At 49.5% G+C, this 14,562-nt stretch overlaps 1 protein-coding gene across 1 annotated transcript in view; it reads right to left on the bottom strand.

Moving 5' to 3' along the window:
- palm1b (paralemmin 1b) overlaps positions 1–14,276 on the bottom strand; it is a 29,064-nt gene extending 14,788 nt beyond the window's left edge. Inside the window, exons 1-3 of the mRNA XM_052498903.1 lie at positions 13,770–14,276; positions 7,962–8,004; positions 1,448–1,526 (exon numbers count right to left, since the gene is read on the bottom strand). Of these exons, the coding sequence (XP_052354863.1) occupies positions 1,448–1,526; positions 7,962–8,003 (121 nt within the window). The 5' untranslated portion in view covers position 8,004; positions 13,770–14,276. The remainder of the gene's footprint in view (positions 1–1,447; positions 1,527–7,961; positions 8,005–13,769) is intronic.
- Between the last annotated feature and the right edge of the window lie 286 nt (positions 14,277–14,562).

The raw sequence follows: 14,562 nt of genomic DNA, 5'->3' as shown, positions 1-14,562 counted from the left end.
TCTCTCTCTCTCTCTCTCTCTCTCTCTCTCTCTCTCTCTCTCTCTCTTTACTTCACTGTCTCTCATCCATCCACCCCTCTCTCTCTCTCTCTCTCTCTCTCTCTCTCTCTCTCTCTCTCTCTCTCTCTCTCTCTCTCTCTCTCTCTCTCTCACTCTCTACTTCACTGTCTCTCATCCATCCACCCCTCTCTCTCTCTTTACTTCACCGTCTCTCATCCATCCACCCACCTCTCTCTCTCTCTCTCTCTCTCTCTCTCTCTCTCTTTACTTCATTGTCTCCCATCCATCCACCCCTCTCTCTCTCTCTCTCTCTCTCTCTCTCTCTCTACTTCACTGTCTCTCATCCATCCACCCCTCTCTCTCTCTCTCTCTCTCTCTCTCTCTCTTTCTCTCTTTACTTCACTGTCTCTCATCCATCCACCCCTCTCTCTCTCTCTCTCTCTCTTTCTCTCTTTACTTCACTGTCTCTCATCCATCACCCTCCCTTTCTATTGCTCTCTCTCTCTCCATTAAGAAAATATGTATATACGTTTCCCATAATGCTGCATAACACTCCTCCCTCTCTCTTCCATATTTCTCTCTCTCCCTCCATTTTACATTTACATTTTAGTCATTTAGCAGACTCTCTTATCCAGAGCGACAGTTAGTGCATTCATCTTAAGGTAGTTAGGTGGGACAACCACACATCAGACCTAGTAAGTACATTTTTCCTCAGTAAAGTAGCCATCAGGAAAGTGTCTCCCCTTCCCCCCACTGCTTGGATATAATTGGATATACACACCCTCCCCAGCTCAGCACGCTGTTCATTGTTCTGGTGCAAATACTACTTACACTACTGACAATGGAAGGAACACAAACACACACACACACACACACTCCCACACATCTCTCAAACTTTTACTTCTCTACCATACGTGTGCACCTCTCCATGGTTACAAAATCTCCAGGCTGCATTACATCATCACATATGACACCTAATTAGAAACAGCCGCTGTCGAACTCATTGTGTGTGTGTGTGTGTGTGTCTATAGTGTGTGTGTGTGTCTATAATCCATAGAAGGTTGGTCAGAGGAAACAGATTTGTGTCCCACTCCCTCTGAGCAGGAAACCACTCTCACACACATACTGTACCCCGTTTTAGCCACACACAGAGAAGACAGGAATGGGAGCACACAAGGTCATTGGTGGTGTTCTAACACACACTACTTTATCAGAGGCTGGTGCTTCAGTCAGTGTGTGAAGGGTTATCAAAGGGCTATTTTAGCTTTGGTCAAGTCAGCTAGAGGGGAGATAACAGGGAGGCTATGTAGTGTGCATCGAAGCAGGCTTTATCTCCTAGCTTGTGTTAACAGTCTGTGACAGCCGAGTGTGTTTCTATCTGGTACTAAACAGAGACACAAAGGACTGTGTGTGTGTGTGTGTGTGTGTGTGTGTGTGTGTGTACCCTTTAGGTGTTGAAGCTGTCTTCTGTCATCTTCCAGCTGTCTCCTCTTGTTCTCAATCTCTGTCTGCCTCTTCCTCTTCTCCTGTAAAGACACAACACACACACACACACACACACACACACACGCACGCACGCACGCACGAACACACACACACACACACACACACACACACACACACACACACACACACACACACACACACACACACACACACACACACACACACACACACACACACACACACACACACACACACACAGTAAGTGGCCATGTTAACCAATGTGCTGTGTCTGCATGTTCATGCCGGATATAAGTCCATTACTGTTCTAGCATTAGCCTAATGCTTCTGGATGTTCAGCTACAGATGTTCATTTACAGGCTGTAGAGGGATAGGATGTCTAGAGGGATAGGAGGTCTGGAGGAATAGGAGGTCTGGAGGGATAGGATGTCTAGAGGGATAGGAGGTCTGGAGGGATAGGAGGTCTGGAGGGATAGGATGTCTAGAGGGATAGGAGGTTTGGAGGGATAGGAGGTCTAGAGGGATAGGATGTCTAGAGGGATAGGAGGTCTAGAGGAATAGGAGGTCTGGAGGGATAGGATGTCTAGAGGGATAGGAGGTCTGGAGGAATAGGAGGTCTGGAGGGATAGGATGTCTAGAGGGATAGGAGGTCTGGAGGGATAGGAGGTCTAGAGGGATAGGATGTCTAGAGGGATAGGAGGTCTGGAGGAATAGGAGGTCTGGAGGGATAGGATGTCTAGAGGGATAGGAGGTCTGGAGGGATAGGAGGTCTGGAGGGATAGGATGTCTAGAGGGATAGGAGGTCTGGAGGGATAGGAGGTCTGGAGGGATAGGATGTCTAGAGGGATAGGAGGACTGGAGGAATAGGAGGTCTGGAGGGATAGGATGTCTAGAGGGATAGGAGGTCTGGAGGGATAGGATGTCTAGAGTGATAGGAGGTCTGGAGGAATAGGAGGTCTGGAGGGATAGGATGTCTAGAGGGATAGGAGGTCTGGAGGGATAGGATGTCTAGAGGGATAGGAGGTCTGGAGGGATAGGAGGACTGGAGGGATAGGATGTCTAGAGGGATAGGAGGTCTGGAGGGATAGTAGGTCTAGAGGGATAGGAGGTCTAGAGGGATAGGGGGTCTAGAGGGATAGGGGTCTGGAGGAATAGGAGGTCTAGAGGGATAGGAGGTCTAGAGGGATAGGATGTCTAGAGGGATAGGAGGTCTGGAGGGATAGGAGGTCTAGAGGGATAGGAGGTCTAGAGGGATAGGATGTCTAGAGGGATAGGAGGTCTGGAGGAATAGGAGGTCTGGAGGGATAGGATGTCTAGAGGGATAGGAGGTCTGGAGGAATAGGAGGTCTGGAGGGATAGGATGTCTAGAGGGATAGGAGGTCTGGAGGGATAGGAGGTCTGGAGGGATAGGGGGTCTGGAGCGATAGGGGTCTGGAGGGATAGGGGTTTGGAGGGATAGGGGGTCTGGGGGGATAGGGGGTCTGGAGGGATAGGATGTCTAGAGGGATAGGAGGTCTGGAGGAATAGGAGGTCTGGAGGGATAGGATGTCTAGAGGGATAGGAGGTCTGGAGGAATAGGAGGTCTGGAGGGATAGGAGGTCTGGAGGGATAGTAGGTCTAGAGGGATAGGAGGTCTAGAGGGATAGGAGGTCTAGAGGGATAGGGGGTCTGGAGGAATAGGAGGTCTGGAGGGATAGGATGTCTAGAGGGATAGGAGGTCTGGAGGAATAGGAGGTCTGGAGGGATAGGATGTCTAGAGGGATAGGAGGTCTGGAGGAATAGGAGGTCTGGAGGGATAGGATGTCTAGAGGGATAGGAGGTCTGGAGGGATAGTCGGTCTAGAGGGATAGGAGGTCTGGAGGGATAGGAGGTCTGGAGGGATAGGGGGTCTGGAGCGATAGGGGTCTGGAGGGATAGGGGGTCTGGAGGGATAGGGGGTCTGGAGGGATAGGAGGTCTGGAGGGATAGGAGGTCTGGAGGGATAGGAGGTCGGGAGGGATAGGAGGTCTAGAGGGATGGGATGTCTAGAGGGATAGGAGGTCTGGAGGAATAGGAGGTCTGGAGGGATAGGATGTCTAGAGGGATAGGAGGTCTGGAGGAATAGGAGGTCTGGAGGGATAGGATGTCTAGAGGGATAGGAGGTCTGGAGGGATAGTAGGTCTAGAGGGATAGGAGGTCTAGAGGGATAGGAGGTCTAGAGGGATAGGAGGTCTGGAGGAATAGGAGGTCTGGAGGGATAGGATGTCTAGAGGGATAGGAGGTCTGGAGGGATAGGAGGACTGGAGGGATAGGATGTCTAGAGGGATAGGAGGTCTGGAGGGATAGTAGGTCTAGAGGGATAGGAGGTCTAGAGGGATAGGAGGTCTAGAGGGATAGGGGGTCTGGAGGAATAGGAGGTCTGGAGGGATAGGATGTCTAGAGGGATAGGAGGTCTGGAGGAATAGGAGGTCTGGAGGGATAGGATGTCTAGAGGGATAGGAGGTCTGGAGGAATAGGAGGTCTGGAGGGATAGGATGTCTAGAGGGATAGGTCTGGAGGGATAGTAGGTCTAGAGGGATAGGAGGTCTGGAGGGATAGGAGGTCTAGAGGGATAGGAGGTCTAGAGGGATAGGAGGTCTAGAGGGATAGGAGGTCTAGAGGGATAGGAGGTCTAGAGGGATAGGAGGTCTAGAGGGATAGGGGGTCTAGAGGGATAGGGGGTCTGGAGGGATAGGGGTTCTGGAGGGATAGGAGGTCTGGAGGGATAGGGGGTCTGGAGCGATAGGGGTCTGGAGGGATAGGGGGTCTGGAGGGATAGGGGGTCTGGAGGGATAGGGGGTCTGGAGGGATAGGAGGTCTGGAGGGATAGGAGGTCTGGAGGGATAGGAGGTCTGGAGGGATAGGGGGTCTGGAGGGATAGGGGGTCTGGAGGGATAGGGGGTCTGGAGGGATAAGAGCGTCTGCTAAATGACTTAAATGTAAATGTAAATGGGGTCTGGAGGGATAGGAGGTCTGGATGGATAGGAGGTCTAGAGGGATAGGAGGTCTAGATGGATAGGAGGTCTGGAGGGATAGGAGGTCTGGAGGGATAGGATATCTAGAGGGATAGGATGTCTAGAGGGATAGGGGGTCTGGAGGTCTGGAAAGATAGGATGTCTAGAGGGATAGGGGGTCTGGTGGAATAGGGGGTCTGGAGGGATAGGATGTCGAGCGGGATATGAGGTTTGGAGGGATAGGAGGTCTAGAGGGATAGGAGGTCTGGAAGGATAGGAGGTCTGGAGGGATAGGAGGTCTAGAGGGATGGGGGTCTGGAGGGATAGGGGGTCTTGAGGGATAGGGGGTCTGGAGGGATAGGGGGTCTGGAGGGATAGGAGGTCTGGAGGAATAGGGGGTCTGGAGGGATAGGGGGTCTGGAGGGATAGGAGGTCTGGAGGGATACGAGGTCTGGAGGGATAGGGGGTCTGGAGGGATAGGAGGTCCAGAGGGATAGGAGGTCTGGAGGGATAGGAGGTCTGGAGGGATAGGAGGTTTGGAGGGATAGGGGGTCTGGAGGGATAGGGGTGTGGAGGGATAGGGGGTCTGGCGGGATAGGGGGTCTGGAGGGATAGGGGTTCTGGAGGAATAGGGTTTTGGAGGGATATGGGGTCTGGAGGGATAGGGGGTCTGGAGGGTTAGGGGTTCTGGAGGGATAGGAGGTCTGGAGGGATATGGGGTCTGGAGGGATATGAGGTCTGGAGGGATAGGGTGTCCTGAGGGATAGGGGTTCTGGAGGGATAGGGGTTCTGGAGGGATAGGGGGTCTGGAGGGATATGCGGTCTGGAGGGATATGGGGTCTGGAGGGATACGGGGTCTGGAGGTCTGGAAAGATAGGATGTCTAGAGGGATAGGGGGTCTGGAGGAATAGGGGGTCTGGAGGGATATGGGGTCTGGAGGGATAGGGGTTCTGGAGGGATAGGGGTTCTGGAGGGATAGGAGGTTTGGAGGGATATGGGGTCTGGAGGGATAGGGGTTCTGGAGGGATAGGGGTTCTGGAGGGATAGGAGGTTTGGAGGGATATGGGGTCTGGAGGGATAGGGGTTCTGAAGGGATAGGGGTTCTGGAGGGATAGGGGTCCTGGGAGGGATGGGAGGTCTGTCGGGATATGGTGTCTGGAGGGATAGGAGGTCTAGAGGGATAGGAGGTCTAGAGGGATAGGAGGTCTAGAGGGATAGGAGGTCTAGAGGGATAGGAGGTCTGGAGGGATAGGGGGTCTGGAGGGATAGGGGGTCTGGAGGGATAGGGGTTATGGAGGGATAGGAGGTCTGGAGCGATAGGGGGTCTGGAGCGATAGGGGTCTGGAGGGATAGGGGGTCTGGAGGGATAGGGGGTCTGGAGGGATAGGAGGTCTGGAGGGATAGGAGGTCTGGAGGGATAGGAGGTCTGGAGGGATAGGGGGTCTGGAGGGATAGGGGTCTGGAGGGATAGGGGGTCTGGAGGGATAAGAGCGTCTGCTAAATTACTTAAATGTAAATGTAAATGGGGTCTGGAGGGATAGGAGGTTTGGATGGATAGGAGGTCTAGAGGGATAGGAGGTCTAGATGGATAGGAGGTCTGGAGGGATAGGAGGTCTGGAGGGATAGGATATCTAGAGGGATAGGATGTCTAGAGGGATACGAGGTCTGGAGGGATAGGGGGTCTGGAGGGATAGGAGGTCCAGAGGGATAGGAGGTCTGGAGGGATAGGAGGTCTGGAGGGATAGGAGGTTTGGAGGGATAGGGGGTCTGGAGGGATAGGGGTGTGGAGGGATAGGGGGTCTGGCGGGATAGGGGGTCTGGAGGGATAGGGGTTCTGGAGGAATAGGGTTTTTGGAGGGATATGGGGTCTGGAGGGATAGGGGGTCTGGAGGGTTAGGGGTTCTGGAGGGATAGGAGGTCTGGAGGGATATGGGGTCTGGAGGGATATGAGGTCTGGAGGGATAGGGTGTCCTGAGGGATAGGGGTTCTGGAGGGATAGGGGTTCTGGAGGGATTGGGGTTCTAGAGGGATATGGGTTCTGGAGGGATAGGGGGTCTGGAGGGATAGGGGTTCTGGAGGGATAGGGGGTCTGGAGGGATATGCGGTCTGGAGGGATATGGGGTCTGGAGGGATACGGGGTCTGGAGGTCTGGAAAGATAGGATGTCTAGAGGGATAGGGGGTCTGGAGGAATAGGGGGTCTGGAGGGATATGGGGTCTGGAGGGATAGGGGTTCTGGAGGGATAGGGGTTCTGGAGGGATAGGAGGTTTGGAGGGATATGGGGTCTGGAGGGATAGGGGTTCTGGAGGGATAGGGGTTCTGGAGGGATAGGAGGTTTGGAGGGATATGGGGTCTGGAGGGATAGGGGTTCTGAAGGGATAGGGGTTCTGGAGGGATAGGGGTCCTGGGAGGGATAGGAGGTCTGTCGGGATATGGTGTCTGGAGGGATATGAGGTCTGGAGGGATAGGGTGTCTGGAGGGATAGGGGTTCTGGAGGGATACGGGACTGCAGGGATAGGGGGTCTGGAGGGATATGGGGTCTGGAGGGATAGGGGTTCTGGAGGGATAGGGGTTCTGGAGGGATATGAGGTCTGGAGGGATAGGGTGTCTGGAGGGATAGGGGTTCTGGAGGGATATGGGACTGGAGGGATAGGGGTTCTGGAGGGATAGGGGGTCTGGAGGGATATGGGGTCTGGAGGGATATGGGGTCTGGGGAGATAGGGGTCTGAAGGGATAGGGGATCTGAAGGGATAGGGAGTCTGGAGGGATAGAGGGTCTGGAGGTCTGGAAAGATAGGATGTCTAGTGGGATAGGGGGTCTGGAGGTATATGGGGTTTGGAAGGATATGGTGTCTGGAAGGATAGGGGCTGAAAGTGCTAATAGGTCTGAGGTGTGTGTGTGTATGTGTGTGTGTGTGTGGGGGGGGAGCAATGAGTGGATTTCAAGGTTAATTCGTTATGGTTGCAGGGTTAATTCGGCATGGTTACGGGGTTAATTCTGCATGGTTGCAGGGTTAATTCGGCATGGTTACGGGGTTAATTCGGCATGGTTGCAGGGTTAATTTGGCATGGTTGCAGGGTTAATTCGGCATGGTTGCAGGGTTAATTCGGCATGGTTACAGGGTTAATTCGGCATGGTTACAGGGTTAATTCGGCATGGTTACGGGTTAATTCGGCATGGTTACAGGGTTAATTCGGCATGGTTTGGGGAAGGCTCTGCAAACCGACCGACCTCATACCCTCAAGTATCATAAGTATTCTCACGGCTTGCTAGAGCCGAACTACTATTGTGAACTATCGTAGCGCAGTGGTCTGAGCAAGTTCTTTTTTTTGGTGAGCGCGACGTTCTCAGGAACTTTTCAAATGTCTGAAATCGAAGTCTATTTCTGTTGATCAGGCTGGTCTAACAGGAGTTATTAATTAATGTTTGTATGAAACCATGCATACTGTGTGTGTGTGTGTGTGTGTGTGTGTGTGTGTGTGTGTGTGTGTGTGCGTGCGTGTGTGTGTGTGTGTGTGTCACTTACAGCGATGGCCTGAATTCTCTCCTGCTGTGAAACCTCAGCCATCCTGAGAGAGAGGAATAAAGTTAGTGAGATAGAAGAATAACAGAGTGATGTCGACATTCCTGCTTTAATAGATTCCAGAGCTCTGGCGGGGAATACCGCTCTGCCTCATTGGGAAGACTTGCATGGTTGCGTTAGTGCGTGAGTGTGACCGCGTGTGTGTGGTGCCGTAACGTGGGTGTGATCAGTCTGAAATAAACATCAAGAGACCTGGATTAGGAGAGACATACAACACACACTGCAGGTATCCTGACACGCTGCATAACATGACATAACACAAAACATGTACATGAATACTGATCGTAACCCTATAACATGAACCCTAACTCTGGAGGGATTCTCATTATAGAATTGAATAACTCTCATCATCTACTCAGAAACATCCAGAAACAGTCTTGGGGTAGAGAGGAGACTGATCAATCAATCAATGCTAATGGTAGAGCAGAGCCATAAGGCCGAGGTTAATGACCAGTCTGTTATGCACAGTCAACTCCTGATACAATGTGGTGTGTGTGTGTGTGTGTGTGTGTGTGTGTGTGTGTGTGTGTGTGTGTGTGTGTGTGTGTGTGTGTGTGTGTGTGTGTGTGTGTGTGTGTGTGTGTGTGTGTGTGTGTGTGTGTGTGTGTGTGTGTGTGTGTGTGTGTGTGTGTGTGTGTGTGTGTGTGAGTGTGTGTGTGTTTGTATGTAATTGTAGCCTGAGGGAGAACAGGTAGTAAAATATACTGGACCCTTCTGTTCTCTATCAATAGTGCATTGGATTGTATATATCTGGTGCAGGACTGCTGATGATCATGAGTGAGTGTGTGAAAGAGAGAGAGTGAGAGAGAGAGAGAGAGAGAGAGAGAGAGAAGGAACAGCACGTCAGAAATCAGCTCAATGTAATCGAAGAATTCATAGACTCTAACCACCTCTGGGAAAATTGGAAAACACTAAACGAACAACAACACAAATAGTTATTTATCCACAATGGAGATGTCTGGGTAAACTACTTCTCCAATATTTTAGGCCCTATAACAAAAAACAAACAGCAAAAACATATACATGATCAAATACAACTCTTAGAATCAACTACTAAAGACGACCAGAACCCACTGGATTCTCTAATTACATTGAATGAACTATAGGACAAAATACAAACCCTCCAACCCAAAAAGGTCTGTGGTGTTGATGGTATCCTCAATGAAATTCTAAAATATACAGAAAACAAATTCCAATTGGCTATATTTAAACACTTTACCATCATCCTTAACTATGGCATCTTTCCCAATATTTGAAACCAAGGACTGATCACACAAAAGTGGATTGGTGTGATTAATGATGATGCATTATGATTAACAGCAGACTCGTACATTTCCTCAGTGAAAACAATGTACTGAGCAAATATCAAATGGGCTTTTTACCAAATTACCATACGTCAGACCACGTACTCACCCTGCACACTCTAATTGACAAACGAACAAACCAAAACAATGGCAAAGTTTTCTCATGCATGTTTATTTCAAAAAATACTTTGACTCAATTTGGCATGAGGGTCTGCTATACCAATTCATGTAAAGTGGTGTTGGGGGAAAAACCTATAACATTATAGAATCCATGTACACAAACAACAAGTGTGAGGTTAAAATGATGTGTGACTTGTTGCCACAAGAAAAGGTCAACCAGTGAAGAACAAATACCATTGTAAATACAACCCATATTTATACTTATTTATTTTCCCTTTCTCCTTTACAACACTGTGTATATACATAATATGACATCTGTCATGTCTTTATTCTTTTGAAACTTCTGTGTGTGTGATGTTTACTGTTCATTTTTATTGTTGATTTCACTTTTGTATATTGTCTACCTCACTTGCTTTGGCAATGTTAACATATGTTTCCCATGCCAATAAAGCCCTTGAATTTAATTTAATTGAAATTGAGAGAGAGAGAGAGAGAGAGAGAGAGAGAGAGAGAGAGAGAGAGAGAGAGAGAGAGAGAGAGAGAGAGAGAGAGAGAGAGAGAGAGAGAGAGAGATAGAGAGAGAGTGATTAAAATGGATTAGAGGCCAAAAATGACACAATTGATCAGAAAACAACAGATAGAGAAAGCAAACAAATCCTTCCTTTTATCTGGTATGATGGGGAGGAGGGAGAGAAGGGGAGGGGGGGAGTCTCAAACATGTCACCTGCATGCCACAAGACTGTGTGAGCCTGATGGGCTAAAGGCTCAGGGAGCAAGCACACGTCTTACAAATCTATATCTCTCTCTTCTCTCTCTCTCTCTCTGTCTCTCTCTCTTCTCCCGTTCTCTCTCTCTCTCTCTCTCTCTCTCTCTTCTCCCATTCTCTCTCTCTCTCTTATCCCTCTCTCTCTTCTCTCTCTCTTCTTTCTCTCCCTCTTCTCTCTCTCTTCTCCAGTTCTCTCTCTCTCTCTCTCTCTCTCTCTCTCTCTCTCTCTCTCTCTCTCTCTCTCTCTCTCTCTCTCTCTCTCTCTCTCTCTCTCTCTCTCTCACTGTCTCTCTCTGTCCCTCTCTCTCTCCAGTTCTCTCTCGCTCTTCTCTCTCTCTCTCTCACACACACACACACACACACACACACACACACACACACACACACACACACACACACACACACACACACACACACACACACACACACACACACACACACACACACACACACACACACACACACACACACACACACACACACACACTCTCTCTCTCTCTCTCTGTCTCTCTCTCTCCTGCCTGGTAATATGCCATATCGATGCTAAAAGCCAGACACCCCAAAATAGAAACACTCCCACAACAGATCTATATTGTCTGTGTGTGTGTGTGTGTTAAAGAAATAGATAAACATGAAAGGTAGGCCTACATCATAAATGATTACACTAACATATTGGAATCGTTTAGTGTCGCCTATGTCCTATCCTATGTAGCAACAATTAAAATGATCAAATTATTATTTGTGTTATTCTAGTCCACCTGACTGTTTGAGAACTTAAGGCCTAGAATAAACTATTCAACATACAGGGGCAGAACATACTGTTTGTTTTCACATTTTCTGCAAGGGAGGAGACTGTCTGAGTGTCCTTCCTGTACTCAGGGCCGGGTTAATGGAGGGGCTTACCCACTGCTATAACAGCCTCCACTCTTCTGGGAAGGCTTCCACTATTTGAAACATTGCTGTGTGGACTTGCTTCCATTCAGCCACAAGAGCATTAGTGAGGTCTGGCTCGCAGTCGATGTTCCAATTAATCCTAAAGGTGTTTGATGGAGTTGAGGTCAGAGCTAGATGCAGTATTAAGGGGACCTAGCCCAAACCATCATCCTCCACCAAACTTTACAGTTGGCACTATGCATTGGGGCAGGTAGCGTTCTCCTGGCATCCGCCAAACCCAGATTTGTCCGTTGGACTGCCAGATGGTGAAGCGTGATTCATCACTCCAGAGATGGCGTTTTCCACTGCTCCAGAGTCCAATGGCAGCCAGCTTTACACCACTCCAGCTGACACTTGGCATTGCGCATGGTGATCTTACACTTCGAACACACCGACAGCGTCGTCGTGCAAAATAGTGTGCAGCATCATCTGGAAATGTGTGCAACAAAAGTTCAACATTCACCTTCTGCTACCATTTCTGTCAAGCCGTCTACGCATACAGTTTTCCAACGTACGAACCACACCGAACGCACCACACCGACAGTACCACACCGAACGCACCACACCGACAGTACCACACCGAACGCACCACACCGACAGTACCACACCGAACGCACCACACCGACAGTACCACACCGAACGCACCACACCGACAGTACCACACCGAACGCACCACACCGACAGTACCACACCGAACGCACCACACCGACAGTACCACACCGAACGCACCACACCGACAGTACCACACCGAACGCACCACACCGACAGTACCACACCGAACGCACCACACCGACAGTACCACACCGAACGCACCACACCGACAGTACCACACCGAACGCACTGCAACCGCCTCTGCAACGCAATGCTGCAAGGCAAATGCAGCGTTTCATTGGAAATGAATGAAATTCTGGTGAACCAAAATGCAATGATGCTGTCAGTGTGATTGAAGCGTTAGGCGCGTGTGTGTGTGTGTGTGTGTGTGTGTCTGCGTGTGGCTGCTCGGCCATGGAAACCCATTTTTTTGTCGTATTTTTTTTGTATTTTTATTTATTTTGTATTATATCCCCCTTTTTCCTCCCCAATTTCAATCTTGTCTCATCGCTGTAACTCCCCAGCTGTCTTGGGAGAGGCAACGGTGGAATCATGACATGCCTAACCGCGCTCCTTAACACTCGCCAGCTTAACCTGAAAGCCAGCCGCACCAATGTGTCGGAGGAAACCATTCAACTGGTGACCGGGGTCAGCCTGCAGGCACTCGGCCCGCCACAAGCAGTCACTAGGGTGTGATGAGCCAAGTAAAGCCCCCCCGGCCAAAGCCTCGCCTAACCCGGACGACACTGGGCCAAGTGTGTGCCGTCCTATGGGACTCCTGGCCACTGTCGGTTGTGGCTCAGCCCGGGAATGAACCTGGGTCTGTAGTAACACCTCTAGCACTATGATGCAGTGCCTTAGACCGCTGCGGCACGCGGCCCCGTTCTGTGAGTTTGTGTGGCCTACCGCTTCGCAGCTGAGCCGTTGTTGCTCCTAGACGTTTCCACTTCATAATAACAGTACGTACAATTGACAGCTCGAGCAGGGCAGAAATTTGACGAACTGACTTGTTGGAAAGGTGGCCTATGACGGTGGCACGTTGAAAGTCACTGAGCTCTTCAGTAAGGCCATTCTACTGCCAATGTTTGTATATGGAGGTTGCATGGCTGTGTGCTCGATATTATACACCTGTCAGCCACGGGTGTGGATGGAATAGCCGAATCCACTAATTTGAAGGGGTGTCCACATACTTTTGTATGTATAGTCTATATTGCCTCCCAATATTATACAATATGTGTCGCTTCATTAGCCTGGGCTATATTTGTTTGAATTCCAGACCAGATTGATCTCAGTTTGTTAGTGTCAGAGTAGCCACTGATTTCGGTCATTTGAGTGGTATTAGAAACGATTCCGCTAATGTCTTCTATGTGTAAAGTATGTAGCATTGTATGAAATATGTTTTTAAAAGGCAAAACAAATATTCGGACCCTGCAAACAAGTGTTCCCCATGTGTGGAAATCCTAAATACACCCCTGCTCAACTGTAGCCTACATTACAAATGTTATTATGGCTTTATTATAAAGGGGCTTTTTCTTCAACAGGAAACCTCGCATTGAATTGCATCTTGGTGGATGGATTTGTTTACAGAAAATAATGGTGTGCCAGGAAGTGTGTGGGGGCTAAAAAAACAGTGCCCCGGGGTCTATGATTTCATAATCCGGCTATACCTGTACTGTATATTGTTGATTTATTTCTTTATTTATGTAAGAGTGGTATTTATTATCATATTGTTTTGTTCACATTATTGTCATGCATTTCCATGTATGCATTAACGGGATTTGTATAATTTATAATTACATTATGCCTACATTAGAAAACACACATTATCTCTTAATCTCGTTTTCCCTATATTCTGCATCTCGCACTCTGCTCCATCCCTCCATCCCCTTCTCTCCTCACCTCCATCCTTCATCGCTGTTCCGTGATGCTGAGGCAGTGGAGCGCCACGGCTAGTCAACAAATTCTCGGAAATCAGGCCAAGTATAGTCGTGAGTAGACACTGCGTGTAACGAGCAGACAGACAGCCGGGCTACTTACCCAATAGCGGAGTCCTTTAACTTGTCACGGATGGCGTCTCTCTCATCCTAGTTTCATCCACACTGAAATAAAATAGCACTGCGACGGTTTCCTCTTCTTTCACTGTGTATGCTTATAGTCTATGTTTACTGGCGTATAGCTTCAAAACATTCGGGTTTCCTCCCCTCCTCTCCCTCCTCTCTCCCCTTCTCCTCCTCCTCTCTCCTCTCTCCTGCCACCCTTCCGTTGGCCGGTGAGGAGTCGCGGGAACGCCCGAGCTGTGTGTGTGCGTGTGTGTCGCGGGAGCTTGATCCGCTCAACACTTCAACAGAGAGAGAACAAGCTGGCCGTTATTTATCTTCGTTCCACGACATTACAGGAGTTCGTGGGTGAATTGGCGATTTTTGGAGAGATGAAAGCTCTCCTGGTCCCCTCAAAATTATGATTTGTCTCCTGTAGGCGACCTGTTTTGCAGAAAGGTTTGTGCTCTCACCAGCTGGCGAGAGAGAGAGAGTGAGAGAGAGAGAGAGAGAGAGAGAGAGAGAGAGAGAGAGAGAGAGAGTGAGTACGCCTTCCTCCCGAGATAAGGAGGCCCAGGGTGTGTTGTTGACTGATATGATATTGAGGCCTCTGGTTATAATTAGGGTCTGGGTATTGCCGATAGGATATTGGAGCCTCTGGTTATAAATGGGGTCTGAGTCTAGCCGACAGTCTGACACGATAATGGGCCTCTGTTTCTAAATGCGCTCTGGGTCTAGCCGACAGTCTGATGCAGACATACAGTATGATAACAATAGCTGCCAATGAGGCTTTA

Source organism: Oncorhynchus keta, chromosome 37 (genome assembly GCF_023373465.1).
Source record: "Oncorhynchus keta strain PuntledgeMale-10-30-2019 chromosome 37, Oket_V2, whole genome shotgun sequence".
NCBI classification, from domain to species: domain Eukaryota; kingdom Metazoa; phylum Chordata; class Actinopteri; order Salmoniformes; family Salmonidae; genus Oncorhynchus; species Oncorhynchus keta.
This window is presented reverse-complemented; position numbering and strand designations above follow the sequence as displayed.